We start from the raw sequence: 21,330 nt of genomic DNA on the forward strand, positions 1-21,330 counted from the left end.
CAGTGACCTCAGTGGTGCCGACCCCTCAGAGCAACAGTGACCTCAGTGGTATCGACCCTTCAGAGCAACAGTGACCTCAGTGGTGCCGACCCCTCAGAGCAACAGTGACCTCAGTGGTGCAGACCCCTCAGAGCAACAGTGACCTCAGTGGTGCCGACCCCTCAGAGCAACAGTGACCTCAGTGGTGCCGACCCCTCAGAGCAACAGTGACCTCAGTGGTATCGACCCCTCAGAGCAACAGTGACCTCAGTGGTATCGACCCCTCAGAGCAACAGTGACCTCAGTGGTATCGACCCCTCAGAGCAACAGTGACCTCAGTGGTGCCGACCCCTCAGAGCAACAGTGACCTCAGTGGTATCGACCCCTCAGAGCAACAGTGACCTCAGTGGTGCCGACCCTTCAGAGCAACAGTGACCTCAGTGGTGCCGACCCCTAAGAGCAACAGTTACCTCAGTGGTGTCGACCCCTCACAGCAACAGTGACCTCAGTGGTGTCGACCCCTCAGAGCAACAGTGACCTCAGCTAAATTTTAAATTGTCTAAATTTGCCATTTATGCATGGAAGACAGTTCTAGAGTACTAGTAATGGTTTCCCTGCATAAATAGCAACCCCTTAATGTTATGTAGGCCTTCGTATTAACTATTTAAATTACTGTAACTTTCGTACTCCTCATCGGCTACAAATACTCCTCAAAAATGGTAAGAGGAGTATTTTTACTCTTTCAGAAAAAATGTAGCGCGACCTCTGGTCTGATATATGTGTGATCCTTGCAACTCCATCATGCTGTTTTTCCTGTGGGGAAACATTTGGGGTGCAGTACAGTGACCACTGTGTGACTAAAACTCAAGTTACAGGTTATTGGATTCTCATTGCACATACAAAAAACATAGCAATGTTTGGGCTTAAATTATACAAATAGGATGAAACAGTGTAAAGTGAACACCAGTAACCAGGCCCTTTCTCTTCCATCTCTATGTGGTATATATATTGTGGGAAGGCGCAAGGGGCCGTCATTGATGAAAGGTATGTGTCACCGAGATTCCTGGCCTCAGTGAGGTAAGAGCCGGTAGTTATAAGTGTCAGCGGCAGCTAGTGCTGACACTGTTTTTTGTATGGCTGTAAAGCCGATCCGGGCCGGCTCTTACTGGGAGTAGCCAAAGTGCTGGGTGGGTGGCTTCTCCCCACGCCCCAGGCCAGGTCTTTTTGGCCTATATAAAACCCAGCCAGCAGTCTCAGCTGGGTGTGGTTTATCCTCCATCTGACAGAGAAGCTGGGGAGTCTCTGTGTTTTGGGACCTGTGAATTTGTGTCGTGCTAAAGGGCTGAGAGCCGCATGCCGGGAAACAGGCCCCTAAAGCCTGCTGTGGACTGCGGGTGGAAAACTGCTAACCAGGTGACTATTTTGTTCTATGGACATTGCATGGTGTGAACAAACACCAAGACTCTGAACGGTCATTTTGTTTTTCCTTATGTGTGAATAAACACTGACTTTGTGATTGCCTCTATACTGCGGCCGCTAGCCTGTCTACCAGAGCAAAACCCCACTATATATATATATACACAGGGGCATAGCTGAAGGATCATGGGCCCCCCTTCCCTCAGTGCTTTGTGGCCAGGGGCAGGGAAGCACACAGCCTTCGTGCTGCTTGAGGCAGAAATTGAAATGGCAACACCCCCCATGCCAAATTCTCGACCTAACCCCTTCACCCAGCATGCACTTTCTATAATACCAGTGTCTTCTTATGAGGCACAAGGGTCGTTGGGCCCCTCAGGCTCCTGGGCCCAGTAGCGACTGCTACCTCTGTACCTCCTATAGCTATGCCCCTGTATATATATACTAATAAACAAGACCCTATCTGGGAAGGGTTTACTATAATCAAACAATTCAATACTGTTAAGGCTAATAACCTCACTTATCCCAGATGATAAAACGTAACTTTTAATAAGTCTACTAAGGTTTCCGAATGAAATAAACGTGAGCTCTAATGGATTAAAACTTTCTGTTATCCCGTCAGTGGTTCAGCAGTAATGTCCTAGCTAACATGTGAACCGGAGGTGCACACCCCGTTCATTCACACACTATGTTGCTGTATTAGCAGACCAATATAGTATCGTCCTATCTATATCGCCATGGAAGATTCCATATGCAGACACTAAAGTGTTGAAAACTTGCTCTGCTAGTGTTAATGATAGCTGACACTGACAAGGATTTCAGAATCTAAAACATGAGACTGTCCCCCAACATGTTTCACCAGCTAATCTGGCTTCATCAGGGGTGACGGACAGAGTTGAATAAAGACGCTGTTTGAGGACCTTAAGAGGGCAGTCACGAAATTGGAGGCATGTTCCCAAGACCAATCGCTTTAAAGTGTACTGGTAGGTGAGTATCAGGTAGGTGCAACTACCCAATGAATGGCCTGTAGGTTACCTCTGACACTCCACCAGCATCATCCAGGTGGGAGTGTTTAGATAAGTCAGATGCGCACACACTCCCTGCGCCAGAACTTACCTTCCCAGCGCAAAAAACTTTGTATGTGGATGGGGTGCCTCTCTCATAGTGTGCATGCGTGTGCACTTTAATAAATTAACACATCACTCTACCTTAGTGCGATTGCGCAGGAACTTGGAACTGTCCTGGCATCTCCAATCATTTGTGCACCTGTGTGTGCACTTAGTCTGTAAGCACAGAGCTTTCACTTACTGCGCCTGCGCTTAGACTTAGATGTCAAGGCTTGTCTCTTCTTCTTACCACGCCTGCGCATGCACTTGATTTCCTAATGTTTCTTAATGATTTCTGGATGTTGCTGCATCTGCGTACAGACTTAGGCTACCGCAGATAACAACGCTCTATGTTACGTTTACCTTCCCAGATAGCAGGGAACTGCGACTGCGCAGACACTTTAAATGTCAGGCAGATAAGTGTATGCGCTGGCGCAGCAACATAGAGCTTTGTAAACCTGCAGTAGTTTAAGTCCACACACAGGCACACGCAGCAGTATCGAGTGATGCCTTAAAATATTAAGTGCATGCGCAGACCCGGTGAGGAAGAGTGGCAAGCCTTGACATCCAAGTGTAAGCACAGGCGCAGTAAGAGATATGTATGTGCCTTTAGATTAAGTGCACGCACAGGCGCACAAATGAGTGGAGATGTTCGGATTGTTCCAAGTTTCTGCGCAGGCGCACCAAGGTGGAGCGATGTGTTATTTTGTTAAAGTGCACACGCAGGCGCATTATGAGGGAGGCACCCTATCTACATTTAAAGTGTCTGCGCAGTCGCAGTTCCCTGCTATCTGGGAAGGTAAACGTAACATAGAGCGCTGTTATCTGCGGTAGCCTAAGTCTGTACGCAGACGCAGCAACATTCAGTGATGCCTTAAAGGGACACTGACAGGCCCAATAAGCATAATTATCCATATACACTGCTCAAAAAAATAAAGGGAACACTTAAACAACACAATGTACCTCCAAGTCAATCGCACTTCTGTGAAATCAAACTGTCCACTTAGGAAGCAACACTAAGTGACAATCAATTTCACATGCTGTTGTGCAAATGGGATAGACAACAGGTGGAAATTATAGGCAATTAGCAAGACACCCCCAATAAAGGAGTGGTTCTGCAGGTGGTGAGCACAGACCACTTCTCAGTTCCTATGCTTCCCTGCTGATGTTTTGGTCACTTTTGAATGCTGGCGGTGCTTTCACTCTAGTGCTAGCATGAGACGGAGTCTACAACCCACACAAGTGGCTCAGGTAGTGCAGCTTATCCAGGATGGCACATCAATGCGAGCTGTGGCAAGAATGTTTGCTGTGTCTGTCAGCGTAGTGTCCAGAGCATGGAGGCGCTACCAGGAGACAGGCCAGTACATCAGGAGACGTGGAGGAGGCCGTAGGAGGGCAACAACCCAGCAGCAGGACCGCTACCTCCGCCTTTGTGCAAGGAGGAGCACTGCTAGAGCCCTGCAAAATGACCTCCAGCAGGCCACAAATGTGCATGTGTCTGCTCAAACGGTCAGAAACAGACTCCATGAGGGTGATATAAGGGCCCGACATCCACAGGTGGGGGTTGTGCTTACAGCCCAACACCGTGCAGGACGTTTGGCATTTGCCAGTGAACAACAAGATTGGCAAATTCGCAACTGGCGCCCTGTGCTCTTCACAGATGAAAGCAGATTCACACTGAGCAGATGTGACAGAGTCTGGAGACGCCGTGGAGAACGTTCTGCTGCCTGCAACATCCTCCAGCATGACCGGTTTGGCATTGGGTCAGTAATGGTGTGGGGTGGCATTTCTTTGGAGGGCCGCACAGCCCTCCATGGGCTCGCCAGAGGTAGCCTGACTGCCATTAGGTACCGAGATGAGATCCTCAGACCCCTTGTGAGACCATATGCTGGTGCGGTTGGCCCTGGGTTCCTCCTAATGCAAGGCAATGCTAGACCTCATGTGGCTGGAGTGTGTCAGCAGTTCCTGCAAGACGAAGGCATTGATGCTACTGACTGGCCCGCCTATTCCCCAGACCTGAATCCAATTGAGCACATCTGGGACATCATGTCTCGCTCTATCCACCAACGTCACGTTGCACCACAGACTGTCCAGGAGTTGGCAGATGCTTTAGTCCAGGTCTGGGAGGAGATCCCTCAGGAGACCGTCCGCCACCTCATCAGGAGCATGCACAGGCGTTGTAGGGAGGTCATACAGGCACGTGGAGGCCACACACACTACTGAGCCTCATTTTGACTTGTTTTAAGGACATTACATCAAAGTTGGATCAGCCTGTAGTGTGTTTTTCCACTTTAATTTTGAGTGTGACTCCAAATCCAGACCTCCACGGGTTGAAAAATTTGATTTCCATTTTTTTATTTTTGTGTGATTTTGTTGTCAGCACATTCAACTATGTAAAGAACAAAGTATTTCAGAAGAATATTTAATTAACTCAGATCTAGGATGTGTTATTTTTGTGTTCCCTTTATTTTTTTGAGCAGTGTATATTCATGCACAGGTCTTCTAATGTACTGTATATTAAAAACATATAAGTCTAACCCCTGTCCACCTTATGAATACTGCAAACTGATGTTTTATAACCTGATGTAATCGCTGTTCTTTCTGCCCAAGGGGCGGCGTTTCAGCTTCCCTTGTGCCCAGCCAGCCGCGGAAAGCTATGGGCATCGGACTCACTTTCAGCTTCTGCGCATGCGCCCCCGGCACCCTCACGCAGAAGCTGAAAGTGAATCCGATGCCCATAGCTTTCTATTGGGCATGCGCAGGATCTCGGAACGTCGGGGACAGCAGAAGCCGCCCAGCGAAGTGAATATTGATGAGCTGGGCGGCGCTTCAAAGCGGCTGTTGGGGCGTGGCTGGCTGGGCAGAAGTGAAGCTGAAACGCCGCCCCTTGGGCAGAAAGAACAGCGATTACATCAGGTTATAAAACATCAGTTTGCAGTATTCATAAGGTGGACAGGTGGACTTATATGTTTTTAATATACATTAGAAGACCTGTGCATGAATATATATGGATAATTATGCTTATTGGGCCTGTCAGTGTCCCTTTAAGAAATCAAGTGCATGCACAGGCGCGGTAAGAAGGAGAGACACACCTTGACATCTAAGCACAGGCGCAGTAAGTGAGAGCTCTGTGCTTACAGACTAAGTGCACGCACAGACGCACAAACGATTGGAGATGCCCGGACAGTTCCAAGTTCCTGCGCAAGCGCACTAAGATAGAGCGATGTGTTAATTTAAGTGTGTGCGCATCTGACTTATCTAAACACTCCCACCTGGATGATGACGGTGGAGTGTCAGAGGTAACCTACAGGCCGTTCATTGGGTAGTTGCACCTACCTGATACTCACCTTCCAGTACACTTTAAAGCGATTGGTCTTGGGAACACGCCTCCAATTTCGTGACTGCCCTCTTAAGGTCCTCAAACAGTGTCTTTATTCAACTCTGTCCGTCACCCCTGATGAAGCCAGATTAGCTGGCAAAACATGTTGGGGGACAGTCGCATGTTTTAGATTCTGAAATCCTTGTCAGTGTCAGCTATCATTAACACTAGCAGAGCAAGTTTTCAACACTTTAGTGTCTGCATATGGAATCTTCCATGGCGATATAGATAGGACGTTGCTCCTCCCCTGTACTGACGTGCCCCTCAATCCAGTCATGCCACCGTGGCAACTCGTCTTCGGATAGACACATCTTTCTGTGCCGGACTTGATATTTCCTGCGTTGCCTGAGGATGCACCACATTTATGATGATGCGCATGCCTCATCCTAACTTAGGCCCATCCTCTGGCAGTCCGTGCGCCTAAACAGAAATCTGTGACAGTTCAGAGCTACTGTAATTACTGGGTTCATTTGCACCAGAAAACTGGTTTGTCTTGGCTGTTGGTCATGGCCCTTTCCCAACATTGCCACACTCCGGTGACGAGACCAATCTCGCCACATTGCATTGGAGAAGCCTGGTAGCCCGCCTGCTTCCTTTAGACTATGGCCCCATGTTGAAACGCTTGATTTTCCCCTGCAATGACTATGTGAAAGAATTTGGCTCCAAGGCAATTGAACTGTATTCGTGTAGTTTGAGTGCCATTCACCTAATAATTGAATGCACTCAGACCTGAGCCATCTGGGGATATGTTAAATGTCTATGTTTTATGCAATAGCTGCGCAGTTAAATATTCTTATGTCTTTTATTGTCTTTTGCTACCATGTGGCTAATGGAGTTTTGTCTCTGCCCTTGGAGATAAATTGGATTACTTCCCAATTGTCTCCAGGACAGAAGACAGGCAGAGGGGAGGATTTTGTGTGGGAGTGTCTGAGTGTATTGTACGGGGTTACTGGTTGTTTTACAAAACCCTGTGGGTGGTACTAATGTGTATATAAGAACAATAAACCCACAGCTCTGGCTGACCACTGCTTGACCCTCAACACAGAGCCTCGTCTCGTTCTTGGGGGGGATTCACTGTATGCTGTTAGAGACTGATTGCTAGGAGTGTAAGCCGCTTGGGTGTGTTTCCTATTCATCTGCTACAGCTATTCGTGAGGTTCCGTTCGGTAGTTTGGAGCATTCTCTTGTATGCCGTTTGGTGTTCTGTAAGTAGCTGTGCCTGTAGCTCTGGAAGGGGAAGATCACCTAAACAGTTTTAACCCCTTTTATGCCCGGGGTGCCGTTACAACTCCCTTTTGGGAAAGTACAATAGGGCTGGAGGGGTTAAAAAAAAAGAAAAAATATTTTAACTCACCTTAATCCACTTGTTCACGCAGCCGTCATCTCTTCTGTCTTCATCTGTGAGGAAAAGGACCTTTGATGACGTCACTACGCTCATCACATGGTCATTCACATGATCCATCACCATGGTGATGGATCATGTGATGAGCGTAGTGACGTCACCACAGGTCCTTTACCCAGGTCCTGAAGAAAGAAGACAGAAGAGATGCCGGATGCGCGAACAAATGGATTAAGGTGAGTTAAAATATATATATTTTTTTTTTAACCCCTCCAGCCCTATTTTACTATGCATTCTGTATTCAGAATGCTATTATTGTCCCCTAACCATGTTATAAGGGAAAATAATAATGATCGGGTCCCCATCCCGATCGTCACCTAGCAACCGTGCGTGAAAATCGCACAACATCCGCACTTGCTTGCGGATGCTTGCGATTTTCACGCAACCCCATTCATTTCTATGGGGCCTGCGTTACGTGCGCACAAGTGATGCGTGAAAATCACTGCTCATTTGCACAGCCCCATAGAAATGAATAGGTCCGGATTCAGTGCGGGTGCATTGCACCCGCGCGGAAATCTCGCTCCGTGTAAAAGGGGCCTAAGGGTAAATGCACACAGAATTTATGTGTGAACAATCCACACTGAAATCTGCAGGTGTTCGCAGGGAAATCTGTGTGGTCAATCCGCAACAATAGGTGCAGATTTGCATGCGGATTTTCCTCATCCAGATTTTACTGAAGTGAATGGAGAAAATCCGGACAGGAAAAGTAAAATGAATTGACATGCTGCGGATTTTAAAATCCGGACCGTAGGTCAAAATCCTCATGGAAAAAATCTGCATCATGTGCATGAGAATTTCAAATTCTCATATAATACAATGTACATGACCTACAGTGTGGATTTTCCGCACGCAATCCTGATTGTGTGCATTTAGCTTTAGACTTATAATGAAAGACACTATTTTTACATTAATTACTATACAATTCTAACTCTAAAACCTATGCAAATAAAAAACTTTTTTTGTAAGAGATGTATGAAAAATGCATTTCCTTTCTTTGTGATGTCAACATTATGCATTTTCTCCCAGCAGAGGGCGCAGCAGATGATAGTAATGAGGAGAAGAGACTTCCCAGTGATCTCACCATGGAAGACATCATGCCAACTGTAAAAACATTGATCAGATCCTTTAGGTGATTGTATTGCACTGAAAGATGTTAGAAATTGTTGAACATGCATATACCCAGCACACAGTGTTCACACTTAGGTACAATAAATGTTGCAGGTGATCAAGAGTATGCCATGTTTGTTTCACACTGTGACTTCTGTTACGTCACTTTATGGTGTGGCACAGAATGAAATACTGTAGCAGAAATTGCAGAATGATGACATTTTTACTACGTCACGATCATGTGAAAATATGTTTAAATGTAAAGTAAACGTCTCTGCATAAATGGCAGCACACAGTTCTACCCCAAATACTTGTCATGACACAGATGACAGCGGTCCCTATATACTATAGAACAGCTTCTCCCTGCCTTCTCAATAGTGAGTACTTACAGCCCCTCTCATGCATCCCCTGGTAGCTGGTTACATAGTCAGTGCATCTTAGATACAGAGGGAACATGCACTGGCAGAGCTTACCACTGACAATGTAGAGATGGCAACGACACAGAGCACTATATATACACTATTCACAAAAAGTAAGGGATATTTGGCTTGTGGATGAAATTTCAGGTTGAACCTAAAATGCACTCTTTACAGGTGAACTTAACCACTTCCCATCTGGGCCATTTGCCCCCTTCCTGACCAGGCCAAATTTAGCAAAACTGACATATCTCACTTTATGTGGTAATAACTTTGGAACGCCTTTATTTATCCAAGTCATTCAGAGATTGTTTTCTCGTGACACATTGTACTTCATGATAATCATAAATTTGAGTCAAAATATTTCACCTTTATTTATGAAAAAATCCCAAATTTACCCCAAAATTTGAAAAATTTGCAATTTTCTAAATTTCAATTTCTCTGCTTTTAAAACAGAAAGTGATACCTCATAAAATATTTATTATTTAACATTCCCCATATGTCTACTTTATGTTGGCATCATTTTGGAAATGTCATTTTATTTTTTTAGGACGTTAGAAGGCTTAGAAGTTTAGAAGCAATTCTTCAAATTTATAAGAAAATTGCCAAAACCCACTTTATAAGGACCAGTTCAGGTCTGAAGTCACTTTGTGGGGCTTACATAGTGGATACCCCCATAAATGACCCCATTGTAGAAACTACACCCCTCAAGGTATTCCAAACCGATTTTACAAACTTTGTTAACCCTTTAGGCGTTCCACAAGAATTAAAGGAAAATGGAGATCAAATTTTTAAATTTCACTTTTTGGGCAGATTTTCCATTTTAATCCAATTTTTTCTTTAACACATCGATGGTTAACAGCCAAACAAAACTCAATATTTATTACCCAGATTCTGCGGTTTACAGAAACACCCCACATGTGGTCATAAACTGCTGTATGGGCACACGGCAGGGCGCAGAAGAAAAGGAACTCCACATGGTTTTTAGATGCCATGTCCCATTTGAAGCCCCCTGATGCACCCTTACAGTAGAAACTCCCAAGAAGTGACCCCATTTTGGAAACTAGGGGATAAGGTGCCAGTTTTATTAGTACTATTTTTGGGTACATATGATTTTTTGATCATTCATTATAACACTTTATGGGGCAAGGTGACCAAAAAATTGGTTGTTTTAGCACAGTTTCTATTTATTTATTTTTACAGCGTTCACCTGAGGGGTTCAGTCAAGTGACATTTTTATAGAGCAGATCGTTACGGACGTGGCGATACCTAATATGTATACTTTTTCTCATTTATTAAAGTTTTACACAATAATAGCATTTTTGAAACAAAAAAATTATGTTTTAATGTGTCCATGTTCTGAGAGCTATAGTTTTTTCTTATGTAGGGGCTCATTTTTTGCAGGATGAGGTGACGGTTTTATTGGTACCATTTTGTGGGACATACGCGTTTTTGATCACTTGGTGTTGCACCTTTTGTGATGCAAGGTGACAAAAATTGCTTGTTTTGACAGTTTTTTTTTTTTTACGGTGTTCACCCGAGGGGTTAGGTCATGTGATATTTTTATAGAGCTGGTTTTTACGGACGCGGCAATACCTAATATGTATACTTTTTTTATTTTTTCTATTTTTAATTTTTTTTTTTCATTCCTTACTTGGGGACTTTTTTTTTTTTACATGTGAAACTTTTTTTTATTTTTTTATTTTCAACCTTTTATTTTTATTTTTTTTATTTTACACTTTTCGTCCCCCATAAGGTCATACAAGACCTCTGGGGGACATTTACTTCACTTTTTTTTTTTTTTTTTTTTCACTGTTGATTTCTCCTGTAACTGGGGCTGACATAGTAGCCCCAGTTACAGGACAAATACACCCCTATAGAGGCTGTACAGCAGCAATCCAGCGCTATACAGCCTCACAGCAGGGCTGATCGAGGTCTCACACAGCTCCTGCACACTCCGGTCACGGCGGTCACATGGCCGCCGGAACAGGAAGCGCACAGCGCTTCCTTCTCTGCAGACACAGCGCTCGGTGAGCGCTGTGTCTGCAGCGATCTAGAAGGCAGGGACACCTGGGCACTGTCCCTGCCTTGTCTTAGGGTTGCCCTGCTGTCACTGACAGCGGGCAACCCGATCAGCAGCTGCACGATTAGCGTGCAGCTGCACTTTCTGAACGGACGTTATGGAACGTCCGTTCAGAAATAGACGTCCACCCATAGGACGTTTATATCCTATGGTCGGACGTGAAGCGGTTAAAGAGGACCTTTCACCGATTATTACCCTATGAACTAAATATACAGACATGTGGAGCGGCGCCCGGGGATCTCCCTGCACTTACTATTATCCCCGGGCGCCGCTCCGTTCTCCTGCTATGCCCTCCGGTATCTCCATTCACTAAGTTATGGTAGGCGGAGTCTGCCCTTGTTCTTCTGTAGCGCTGGCCAATCGCATTGCAGAGCTGACAGCCTGGGAGAAAATAACCTCCCAGGCTGTGAGCTCTGCGCTGCGATTGGCCAGCGCTAGAGCAGAACAAGGGCAGACTCCACCTACCATAACTTAGGGACTGGAATCTCCGCCTACTATAACTTAGTGAGCGGAGATACCGGAGGGCATAACGGGAGAACGGAGCGGCGCCCAGGGATAATAGTAAGTGCAGTGAGATCCCCGGGTGCCGCTCCACATGTCTGTATAGTTAGTTCATAGGGTAATAATCGGTGAAAGGTCCTCTTTAATGTGACCTTCTCTAAACTTTTCAATGCCCATGTCCAACTGTTCAATGTTTCAGTACTTTTTGCACAACTTGCTGTTCTCTATCAAGGAGCTTAACAGAAAAATTTGCAACAGGTATTTGATCCATGAATCGCCCAATAATTTTCCTGGTTCAATTACAATTGGTATTTAAACAGTCCTCCTCATCATGCTGTTCACATTTTGACATCATGAGACCAAGACCTACACCTAACAATTGGTCAACATTACCACCCCATTTCAAGGCTTCAAGCAGGATGTTCTCAGACGGTCAGTGTGCATCAGCGTGGTCTGCATACATATACACACAGTATGTATGGTCAGTGTTAGGTCTACGTGTATATACCTAAATAGGAGGGAGGCAGTGAGGGCATCAGCAGTTAGCTGCAGCGTCTTCACAGTTCAGTACTGCACGGTAAGGACAGACTTTCCTTAGCAACGCTCATTTAGAGAGTGCGCTAAAGGGCAACTTCAAAGCAATTTTTCTCATAGAAATGTATGAATTCACTAAATATAGTACAAAAACATTCCCCATCACTGTCTCTACACATTATAAAAAAAATGACAGTTAAACTTTAATGTACTATTCTAAAATATCCAAGGGTAGGTTCACCAAAGATGAAACAACTCCTAAGCCCCATCAGAGGTAGACTGAAAGTGTGGGGCTAAAAAATATTGTTGGTTGTTACACAGCTATATGGATTACAAGCCTCATAATGCCCATGGAAATTATTTTAGTCTGCTATGAAACCTTTGGCATTGGCATACCCCCTTCCTGAGTAATGCACTTCATGCCTTGAATCTCTCCTCTAACATAAGTTACTTATCACCAGTGGATATCCACTTTTGCTGTTATTCATAAATCACCTCTAACAATAAGAAATCTCAAAATTTTCAGTACAAGGACCTTACCCTAGCCCTCCACATACCTAAACCTCGTAGCTGTAGAACTTCTTGGCTGCATATATCACATATAGAAAGCCACCACTCTATAAAACTGGCCATACACAAGATACTTTTTGGCCAAACGGCTATCTCTCATGACCCTCCCATACACATACCTGCTCAGCTTGGCCGTGTTTGCATGTGCTCTATTTGATTTACACGCATAGGGTAGTGATAGCGTCTATGCATGTTATTATAGTCCTAGTTTAATATTACAGTTTCTTTCTAGTTACATTACAAGTATTCTGCTTCAAACATGTTTCTTCACTCTTATATAGGATCCTGAAGTTCCTCGTAGCAAAGAGAAAGTTCAAGGAGACTCTTCGTCCATATGATGTGAAGGATGTCATTGAGCAGTACTCTGCTGGCCATCTAGACATGCTTGGACGAATAAAGAGTTTGCAGTTCCGGTCAGTGGTACATTGTAGCATTGCTGATCTGGGTTACATTGTGCAATGAGTGACAACATCTTGGAACTCCTTCATTTCTTTACTGTAGGAGCTCTTCATATTGCATAGTTTACATAACTCACCTTTATCTTAACTATGGATCCAGTTTCCAGTGATACTATTTGCAAAATGTTATATTTGACTTCTGGCTTCTTTTTTTTTTTCTAGTGTGGACCAAATTGTAGGTCGGGGTCCTATCCCTATGGAGAAGAAGCCACGGGAGAAAGGGGAGAAATTCCCTCCTATTGGATCTGAAGCAGATGCAGCTGATGAGATGAGCATGATGGGAAGAGTGGTAAAGGTAGAGAGACAGGTGAGGGGAACCTCTATGAATACAAGTCTTCTTGCATTAAATAACACAATGGAATTATCAGGACCAGATTTCTATAAAAGAATTGTGTGTAGCTATAAACTCGTAATGTACCATAGTGATGGAATTGCTATAATGTAAACAACATACGGTATATGGTTTCCAGAAGCCTGTCCCAGGGCAGTTAACCTTAGGAAAAGATATGTGTTCTCCAGATTTGTGTTTGACAGCTAACATAGTGATTCCAAGTTGTGTTTCGTCTGGAAACTATGGCAAGAAAATGTAGCTCAGATTAATGGGCTGGTTAAACCAGCATTATGTGTGATGAAAGCAAACATTATATGAATTACATACAGCAGGTGAAGGAGAAAGATTAGTGTACTGTGTAGCTGATTTCATTGTATGAGTGCTGGTATCAACAGTGGAGTAGAGACACGGATTAGCTAGGCAGCATATCATAGGAGAGACTTACAAACCAGTGTGGTGAGATAGGAAAATGTTGGTATTGTACATCTGTAATATCTGCTTTTACACCTTAGAAATTGCAGCCATACACATAAAATGAAACTCGGCTGAACCCACTGTTTTTCATTGGGGTCAGAAGATGATCTAAAGTTTATGTGGGGGCCTTCCAACTCTCTCCGGATGGCATATGTTTCGGATATGGAAGGATCGGGTATCTTACATTTCCACACGACCATAGCTTTTACCTTGCAAGAGATAAGCCGCTACTAGAAGGATCTAACAGTGGGTTATTCCCTTCTCACAACTGAAATACAGTAAATGAGGGGGTAGGGAGAAATAGCTGTCTGTCAATTGAGCTTGTGGCCAACAGTTATTTCATGTACATGGCCACCTTTAAATCCACTCACTTCTCTCTCAACTTCTCCCAAGTCATAATTTTCTTATCCAGACTAACTTAACGACCTGTGCTCTTCTTTAAAAATGGCACCCGCTCATAGCCCACTGAGTTTCTGCTGGGTAAAACGATAATCCTAGTTACAGACATTACCCCTCAGATGCCATGGTAATTTGCAACCACAGTATCTGAGTGGTCTTTCCCCACTGTGCTCCCAGGGCTTGAACAGCCTCCCAACTCCAAGATCGAGGTGAGCCATTAGGTTGTTATGGCAGCCTCAGGCCCTCTGAAGGACACGAGCCCTGCCAGAGCAGTGTTCCTGTGGCAGCACTCAATAGGAACATAATGAATCTCATAAGCTTCAGTGTTAAATCATTGCAGTCTATGGCAGAAGCAATCAGATGATAGCATGTTTAAGTCCCCTAGGAGGACTTAAAGTAAGTGTAAAATAATAAAACAAAAAATAAATAAAAAATAAAGATCATAGGGATCAACAAGTCTCAAAATGCCCACACTATCAAAATGTAAAGGTATATATCCCTGTACGGTGAACGCTGTAAGGAAAAAAAATGTCCTTTGCTCTTTTTTGAAGCCTCCCAAAAGAATGAATAAAAAGTATTGAAAAAGTCATACACAATGGTATCAGTAAAAACTACAGATCGTCCCTCAAACAGCTCCATAGAAGTAAATTTAAAGCGGGAGAAGGAGATACCCCTTGAGAAACCCTGGCGTCTCCTCCTCCCTGTACCAATGCTCAGTATTAACATACTGAGCGGGAAAACTACAGAGGGGCACAGCGGGGCGTTGGAGCCATATTTTTAAAAAACAGGCAGGGTGGCAGCATCAGCTGCAGGGGGGTATTTATCTAGAAAAAAAAATAAAATGCATGAAAGGTCTGCTTTAAAATTATTAGGTTATTGGGGTCAGGATAAGTATTAAAACTCTACAAAAACTATTAAAATGTGGAATTTGAGAATGCCATAGAAACGAAAGCCATAAAAGTATGCCGGACTTGTGTTGTTTTTCAGTTCAACGCCATTTGCAATTTTTTGCCAGCTTGCCCTCTTGTGTGATTAGGACATTAACACATCATTTTAGTTTTGCCTGAAGTGTTCCTTCAACTAATACAGCTATATCCCCTAAATCACCAAAGGGGGAGAGTGGAGTTCAGCATCTGCAGGCTTTGTTTCTGTAACTTCAAGCAATAATAACTGGACTTTCTTTCACGTATACCAAGGACCTAGTTCTCCTGTACATTAATATAGAAAAACCTCTCTGTGAAATTGTGATGCAGAAGTAATAATATTTATTTCTTGTACAGGTTCAATCCATTGAAGAAAAACTTGATGTCCTCCTTGGTTTTTATTCTCAGTCTCTAAAGAAGGGCCCTGTCAGCTCCTCTACACTGACGTCAATGCAATTGCCACTAATAGACCATGATATGACATCTGATTACCATAGTCCTGTGGATCAAGTTGATATATCGGTGTCTGCACAGACGCTAAATATTTCGCGTTCCGACAGCACCAACATGGAATGAAGGACTCACAGTACAGGGGTAGAGTTGCCTTATGCCTCCAGCTTCTCTACTGGTCATTGGTAGAGTCACATGTTTTCCAATTCACGGCTGGAATGGCTACAATACTCCCTGCATCTTACAACATAATGATTATTATGCAATTTCAAGTCTTCTGGAAAAGAAACCCAGTTTTGTCACAGAGAGGTGAGAAGGACTTGTAAAGCCATATATTCTCTGTGCTGTGCAGTTTTTTTGGTTAGGAGAGAAGATTTCTGAGATACCAAGGTCACAATATTGAGCTACACTGTGGCCACTGTTAGCAATCCACAGAATTTCTGCATTGTCCTTTCTTGCGTCTATGTCTTGCTAAGTTGGCGAGTGCCAGCTTTACAGCACTCAGCCTCTAGAAAGTGCCTCAAAGGTCTTATTATGCAGATGCTGCTCCTGTCAATCTTTCATCTCCTAGTGCGGGGCAGCACGTGCACTGGTGCACATGAAACTTGAGCTTCTTACTTCTGGTCTCTGTTCAGCAAGGCATTTTGCTCAGCCTAGACACCGAGACAAACTGATATATGCATGGATTACAGTGATTGAAGCTTCATCTCCAGAGGTAGAAGAGCATCCTCCTTATCAGTTTCTGCCACCTGCTGGAGCGAAAGCAAAGTAGACAACTGAGAATTGAACTGTTAGCGTGAACTGAATGGATGTCTACCCTCGTCTTTACTGAGGTGTGTGCTTGTGGGATTGTCTGCTGAGATGAGTGGATTACGTTCATGTAAAAATATCAAAGAACTTTTTTTAATAGGGTGTTTGTGTAAATATATATTTATTCCAATTAGTTGAACCATTTGTAAAATATGTGGTTGTCACACACTAAGCACTATTTTGTGTTTATTAGTACATGAGGACATGATGGGTGTGCCTTTCTTCCCCGCGATCTTTGCTTCCGAGCTGGAAGATTCTTTGTTGGTCTCTCAGTGGTGAGCCGTGTTGTTCTGTAAATAGCATTGTACTACAATGGAAGATTCCTTTTTTCTGATTTCTCGGCAGGGACAAACAATGTACCGTATTTTTCGCACTATAAGACGCGTTTTCCTCCCCCACCCCCCCCAAAAGTGGGGGGAAAATAGCAGTGCGTCTTATGGGGGGTGAATGCTGCGACCGTCCGGTGAATATGCTGAGAGGGAGGAGAGGCTGGGGGCCGGCATCTGTTTCTGTAATGGCAGCGGGGCCCAGTGCAATCACTGTATTCTACTACACCGGACCCCGCTCTCTGTAGTATACGGTAATCATATCTAACTTTTGGGTATTGTTAAAGTATTCCAATCATCTTAAATCTAGCGCTGTACTACTTACAACTAACTTCTTGGAAGTCAGGAACATCGCCTGCGCCGCCCACTTTATGAATGAAGCAGGCGCAGTGAGCGTAGTGAGCGCCCGGCCTCCTGACTGCCAAGAAGTTAGTTGTAAGTAGTACAGCGCTATATTTAAGATGATTGGAATACTTTAACAATACCCACAGGTTAGATATGATTACCGTATACTACAGAGAGTGGGGCCCGGTGTAGTAGAATACAGTGACTGCACTGGGCCCCGCTGCCATTACATAAACAGATGCCGGCCCCCATTCACTACAAAGGGACACTGTTATGGGGGATCTGTGGATGACACATAAGATGCTATATATGTGTCATCCACAGATGCCCCCACAATGATCCCCCATAACAGTGCCATCCACATATGCCTTCATAACAGTGCCATCCACATATGCCCCCATACCAGTTCCACCCACAGATGCCCCCATAACAGTGCCATCCACAGATGCCCCCATAACAGTGCCATCCACAGATCCCCCATAATAGTGTCATCCACAGACCACCATTACGGTAGTTCAAAACCCCCCAAAAGCACACCTTTTGGTTCAAAATATTTTTTTCTTATTTTCCTCCTCAAAAACCCAGGTGCGTCTTATGGGCAGGTGCGTCTTATAGGGCAAAGAATACGGTAAATAATATAAGCTGACAAATTTTATTTCTGCCCCAATATACATTTCAAATAAAGCTCCTGTCTCCACTGGGCTCACAATTTACTGTAAATATCAAGCTAACCTAAGTGTATGTTTTTGAATTCCATGCAAATGTTGCCTTTTCAGACTTGAAACCAGGATCCCAGTGCTGCAAGTCAGGAGTGCTAACCACTGGACCACCATGTTCCTCTATGTATTACATTATTTGCATTTCCTGAGGCAATGTAACTGCACAACCTGCATCTATATTTTTTTATTTGATTTATTAATATGACCAAGACTTATGGTATAAAGATATCAAAATGATCATGTACCAATAGTGGAATTGCAATGTGACTTACACAGCGAGGAGGTTACAAAAGCAGTCTAACAAAGGTTTACACTGAATTTAAAGGGTAACTGTAGTATTAACAAACTTTTTATATATTTCATAGTGACATATGAAAGGTTTTGACCCTCAGTGATCTCTAGAAAAAGGAGAGGGAAGCGCTCACATAGAGAAACTCTTTGCTGAGCCTGTCTTCTCTGTGTGAGAACTTCTACTGTATCTCCTAGTTTTAGTGATCAGTGGTGGTCTCAGGACTCAGCCTCCTGCTGATCAAAACCTTTCATATGCCACTATGAAATATCAAGTACTGGTAACTGTAGTGCTTGAGATGAAGTTATAAACCAACTGGTGTTTTAATTACCATTTTGGGTATCTAAATGGGGAGACATTGTTGAGTCATCACTGAATATTGCCAAGAGGACTTCACTGTAAAACTTGTTAGGAGACATGTTCATGTGACTTTATAACATAATCTGCCAACGAAAAAACATCCTTCCATTGCAATACAGGCAATTATCATATACATGTCTGTTAATTTATTTAAAGCGGTTGCAAACTTTTGCAGATTCCATTCTTCTGGTCAGTACAATGACTTGGTCTCGCTTGAATTTGTCCTATAGCGTGCTGCAGGCAGATGCCACAGTGCAAGCCCCTTTTATCTTAGTCTACTTTCACACTCACGTTTTTGCTTTCTGTTTGTGAGATCCGTTCAGGGCTCTCACATGCGGTCCAAAACGGATCAGTTTGCATTCTAATGCATTCTGAATAGAAAAGGATCCGCTCAGAATGCATCAGTTCAGCCTCCATTCCGCTCTGGAGAAGGACACCAAAACGCTCTGATGAAACTGAGCCAAACGCATCCGGGTGCACAATGTAAGTCAATGGGGACGGATCAGTTTTCACTGGCACAATAGAAAACGGATCCGTCCTCCATTGACTTTCACTGGTGTTCAAGACGAATCCGTCTTGGCTATGTTAAAGATAATACAAACGGATCCGTTCTGAACGGTTGTATTATCTGAACGGATCCGTCCATGACGGATCTGCACAAAACGCGAGTGTGAAAGTAGCCCTAGTCTAACACCAAGGCTATTTTGCTTCACTATCTCACAGGTGCACCAGGAACAGTAAAAAAATGTAATAAAATTAAAAATACCAGTAATTGCCGACTATGTAATAAGAGCACAATGGCTTGCAGAGAGATTGTCTGGTGTGGTATGTTTCAACTAAACACTCCATCGGCCACTTATTTCATGTAAGCTGTGGGAAAGATGTCGTTTACAGCAGGCTAAATCCCTGCCATTTTAGACATTTGACTCTCACTACTTGTAAGGAACATTTTACATTTTAGATTTTTAGAAACAAAAAAGCTCCTTTACTAAACCTAAAAAAAAGCTCCACTACCCACACTTTCTAAATCTGGGGTGCAGTTACAGTATGAATGTCTTCCTATGTGCTGTGCCTCTGGATGGAAATATCTTTACACAAACACCCATTTCTGAGATTTGGTTGTAGATGCATGGAAATACAGCACTTGTATGTATGAGAGAGTGGCGTGTGCGCGGCTGTACTTAAAGGTATTGTGTATGGTAGACTGTAATATACTATGTCTATGTACTTGGGGTATGTGCCCTCATCAATGAATAATATTATTTGCACAGCTGTCTCTCTCTCTAGGAGAAGGAAAAATATATGCAAAGCATTGTGCTCCCCTGCATTGCTCCGTCTTCCGTCCCATGGCACAAAGCATGACTTCCCACATCCTAAGCATGTAGCTGCTTCATCCCATCAACCTTCCCTACAGAATTACCTCTAGTTGTGCTTGATATCCATCACATCTTGCCCTAAGAAAACAAGCTGCTGCAAAGCCCGAAAAATGTTTCATCTGATATCAGAAAACGTAACTGGGGCACAGGGAAGACATTCCTCACGTTCCAAAAGGAAATGGCAATTTATATTGCAATTCTGTATTAACAGATTACTAGCCCATTTTACCTAGTGCCAAGATCTGTTCTTTGCCTTCCCTATAATGGGTTCTGAGTCCATGTACGTCTACCCTAGTGTTACAGAAACGTGCAGTGAATTCTGAGGGGCCTGGAATAGAGTTGCAAAACTAGGTCAGTCTTGCTGAAATCGGGACAGCCCAAGGCTATGTACTGCAAAAGTCTTTACTACACAAAAAAGGTAAATTTTCCTTTCAGCAGAACTGACCGAAATCTCTCCCTGGTGACAGTCTACTGGTTTTATTTCAGTCGCTCATAGCTTACCATTTATAGAATATAACGTGTGGAAAGAGAGGAGATTGGGGTCCTGTTTCATTGTTTCTTCGCTCCCTTGGGTAGTGGAAACAGTAAGAGGTAAATGTCTGATAGTTCCTGTAAACGTATTATCTACCTCACTGCAGACTACTGTCCTCTTTTGTCAGTATTTTAGAAGGTTCCCTCTAGAGTTCTTCTCTTGATTTTATTTGGTGTGCAAAGGAAAATGCTTCCTCCACAATCATCCTTGCACCTCAAACACCTTGACATATGGCAATCCCTTGGACCTTTGTCATATGTTTTCTAACATTATGTGTAACTTCATATGTAAAGACAGAAATTGAAGTTATAGCCAGCTAAACTTTATGTTGTTCACCTGCATCTGTGAGATGTGTGAAAGCTAGTTATCTCCTCTCTGCTATTCAGCTATTTAGCCGCTTTCTCCATCATCTGCCTGCGGACATTGGGGTCACCTTGCAGGAGTAGGTGGACCTAACATTCACAAGATGCAGGATGTTGTACAGAAGTGTGCTCTTGATGGGCTTACATCTGTCTCCAGTACAGTTTTTCCCACCGCTAGTGAAAGAAGTAGAAGAAGAAACCAGGACTGTGTCAAATTCATTCAGTAGAAAAAGAAAACCAAATTGCTGCTTTTCATTGGGTTATGGTCACATATCTTGGCATGAGGTTTTAATCACACTGAGGACTATTTACTATGTGCAGGGCAGGAGGTAGTAAAGGGGGTCCAGTATGAAGCACGGCCTGTCCTGTCCGTGAAGACACTGTTAGTAATGTATATAGCTGCGCTGCACATTGTAAATAAGACATTTGTCATATGAAGAAATCCTATACCAGGATGTATTTTACAGTGTGTTTGCTGCCAACTGTTGGAAGCTGAAAGCAGTACAGGTGGCATCCACATTGGGCACAACCTTTCAGAAGGGCACCTAGTGCTTGTATGATATTATTGTCCCAAACGGCGGTGCTGAAAATACAGCTAGATTTGTATTTGGTTCTGATTCCCATACCTATTTTATTCTCAATGTAGAATTCTTGCCCCAGCTGAAAGGTAAGGAGGTTTAATTAAGAAA

At 43.6% G+C, this 21,330-nt stretch overlaps 1 protein-coding gene across 3 annotated transcripts in view; it reads left to right on the top strand.

Annotated features, from left to right (window-relative positions):
• The window catches only part of KCNQ4 (potassium voltage-gated channel subfamily Q member 4), a 215,588-nt gene extending 198,779 nt beyond the window's left edge, over positions 1 to 16,809 (top strand). For 2 of the 3 annotated variants that reach the window (XM_040424529.1, XM_040424531.1), the window contains exons 11-14: positions 8,303 to 8,405; positions 12,769 to 12,900; positions 13,108 to 13,252; positions 15,430 to 16,809. In XM_040424529.1, the coding sequence (XP_040280463.1) occupies positions 8,303 to 8,405; positions 12,769 to 12,900; positions 13,108 to 13,252; positions 15,430 to 15,648 (599 nt within the window). In that variant the 3' untranslated portion in view covers positions 15,649 to 16,809. The remainder of the gene's footprint in view (positions 1 to 8,302; positions 8,406 to 12,768; positions 12,901 to 13,107; positions 13,253 to 15,429) is intronic. The other variant, XM_040424530.1, reaches the window with a different exon arrangement.
• Positions 16,810 to 21,330: the final 4,521 nt, after the last annotated feature.

Source organism: Bufo bufo, chromosome 3, assembly GCF_905171765.1.
Source record: "Bufo bufo chromosome 3, aBufBuf1.1, whole genome shotgun sequence".
NCBI lineage: Eukaryota > Metazoa > Chordata > Amphibia > Anura > Bufonidae > Bufo > Bufo bufo.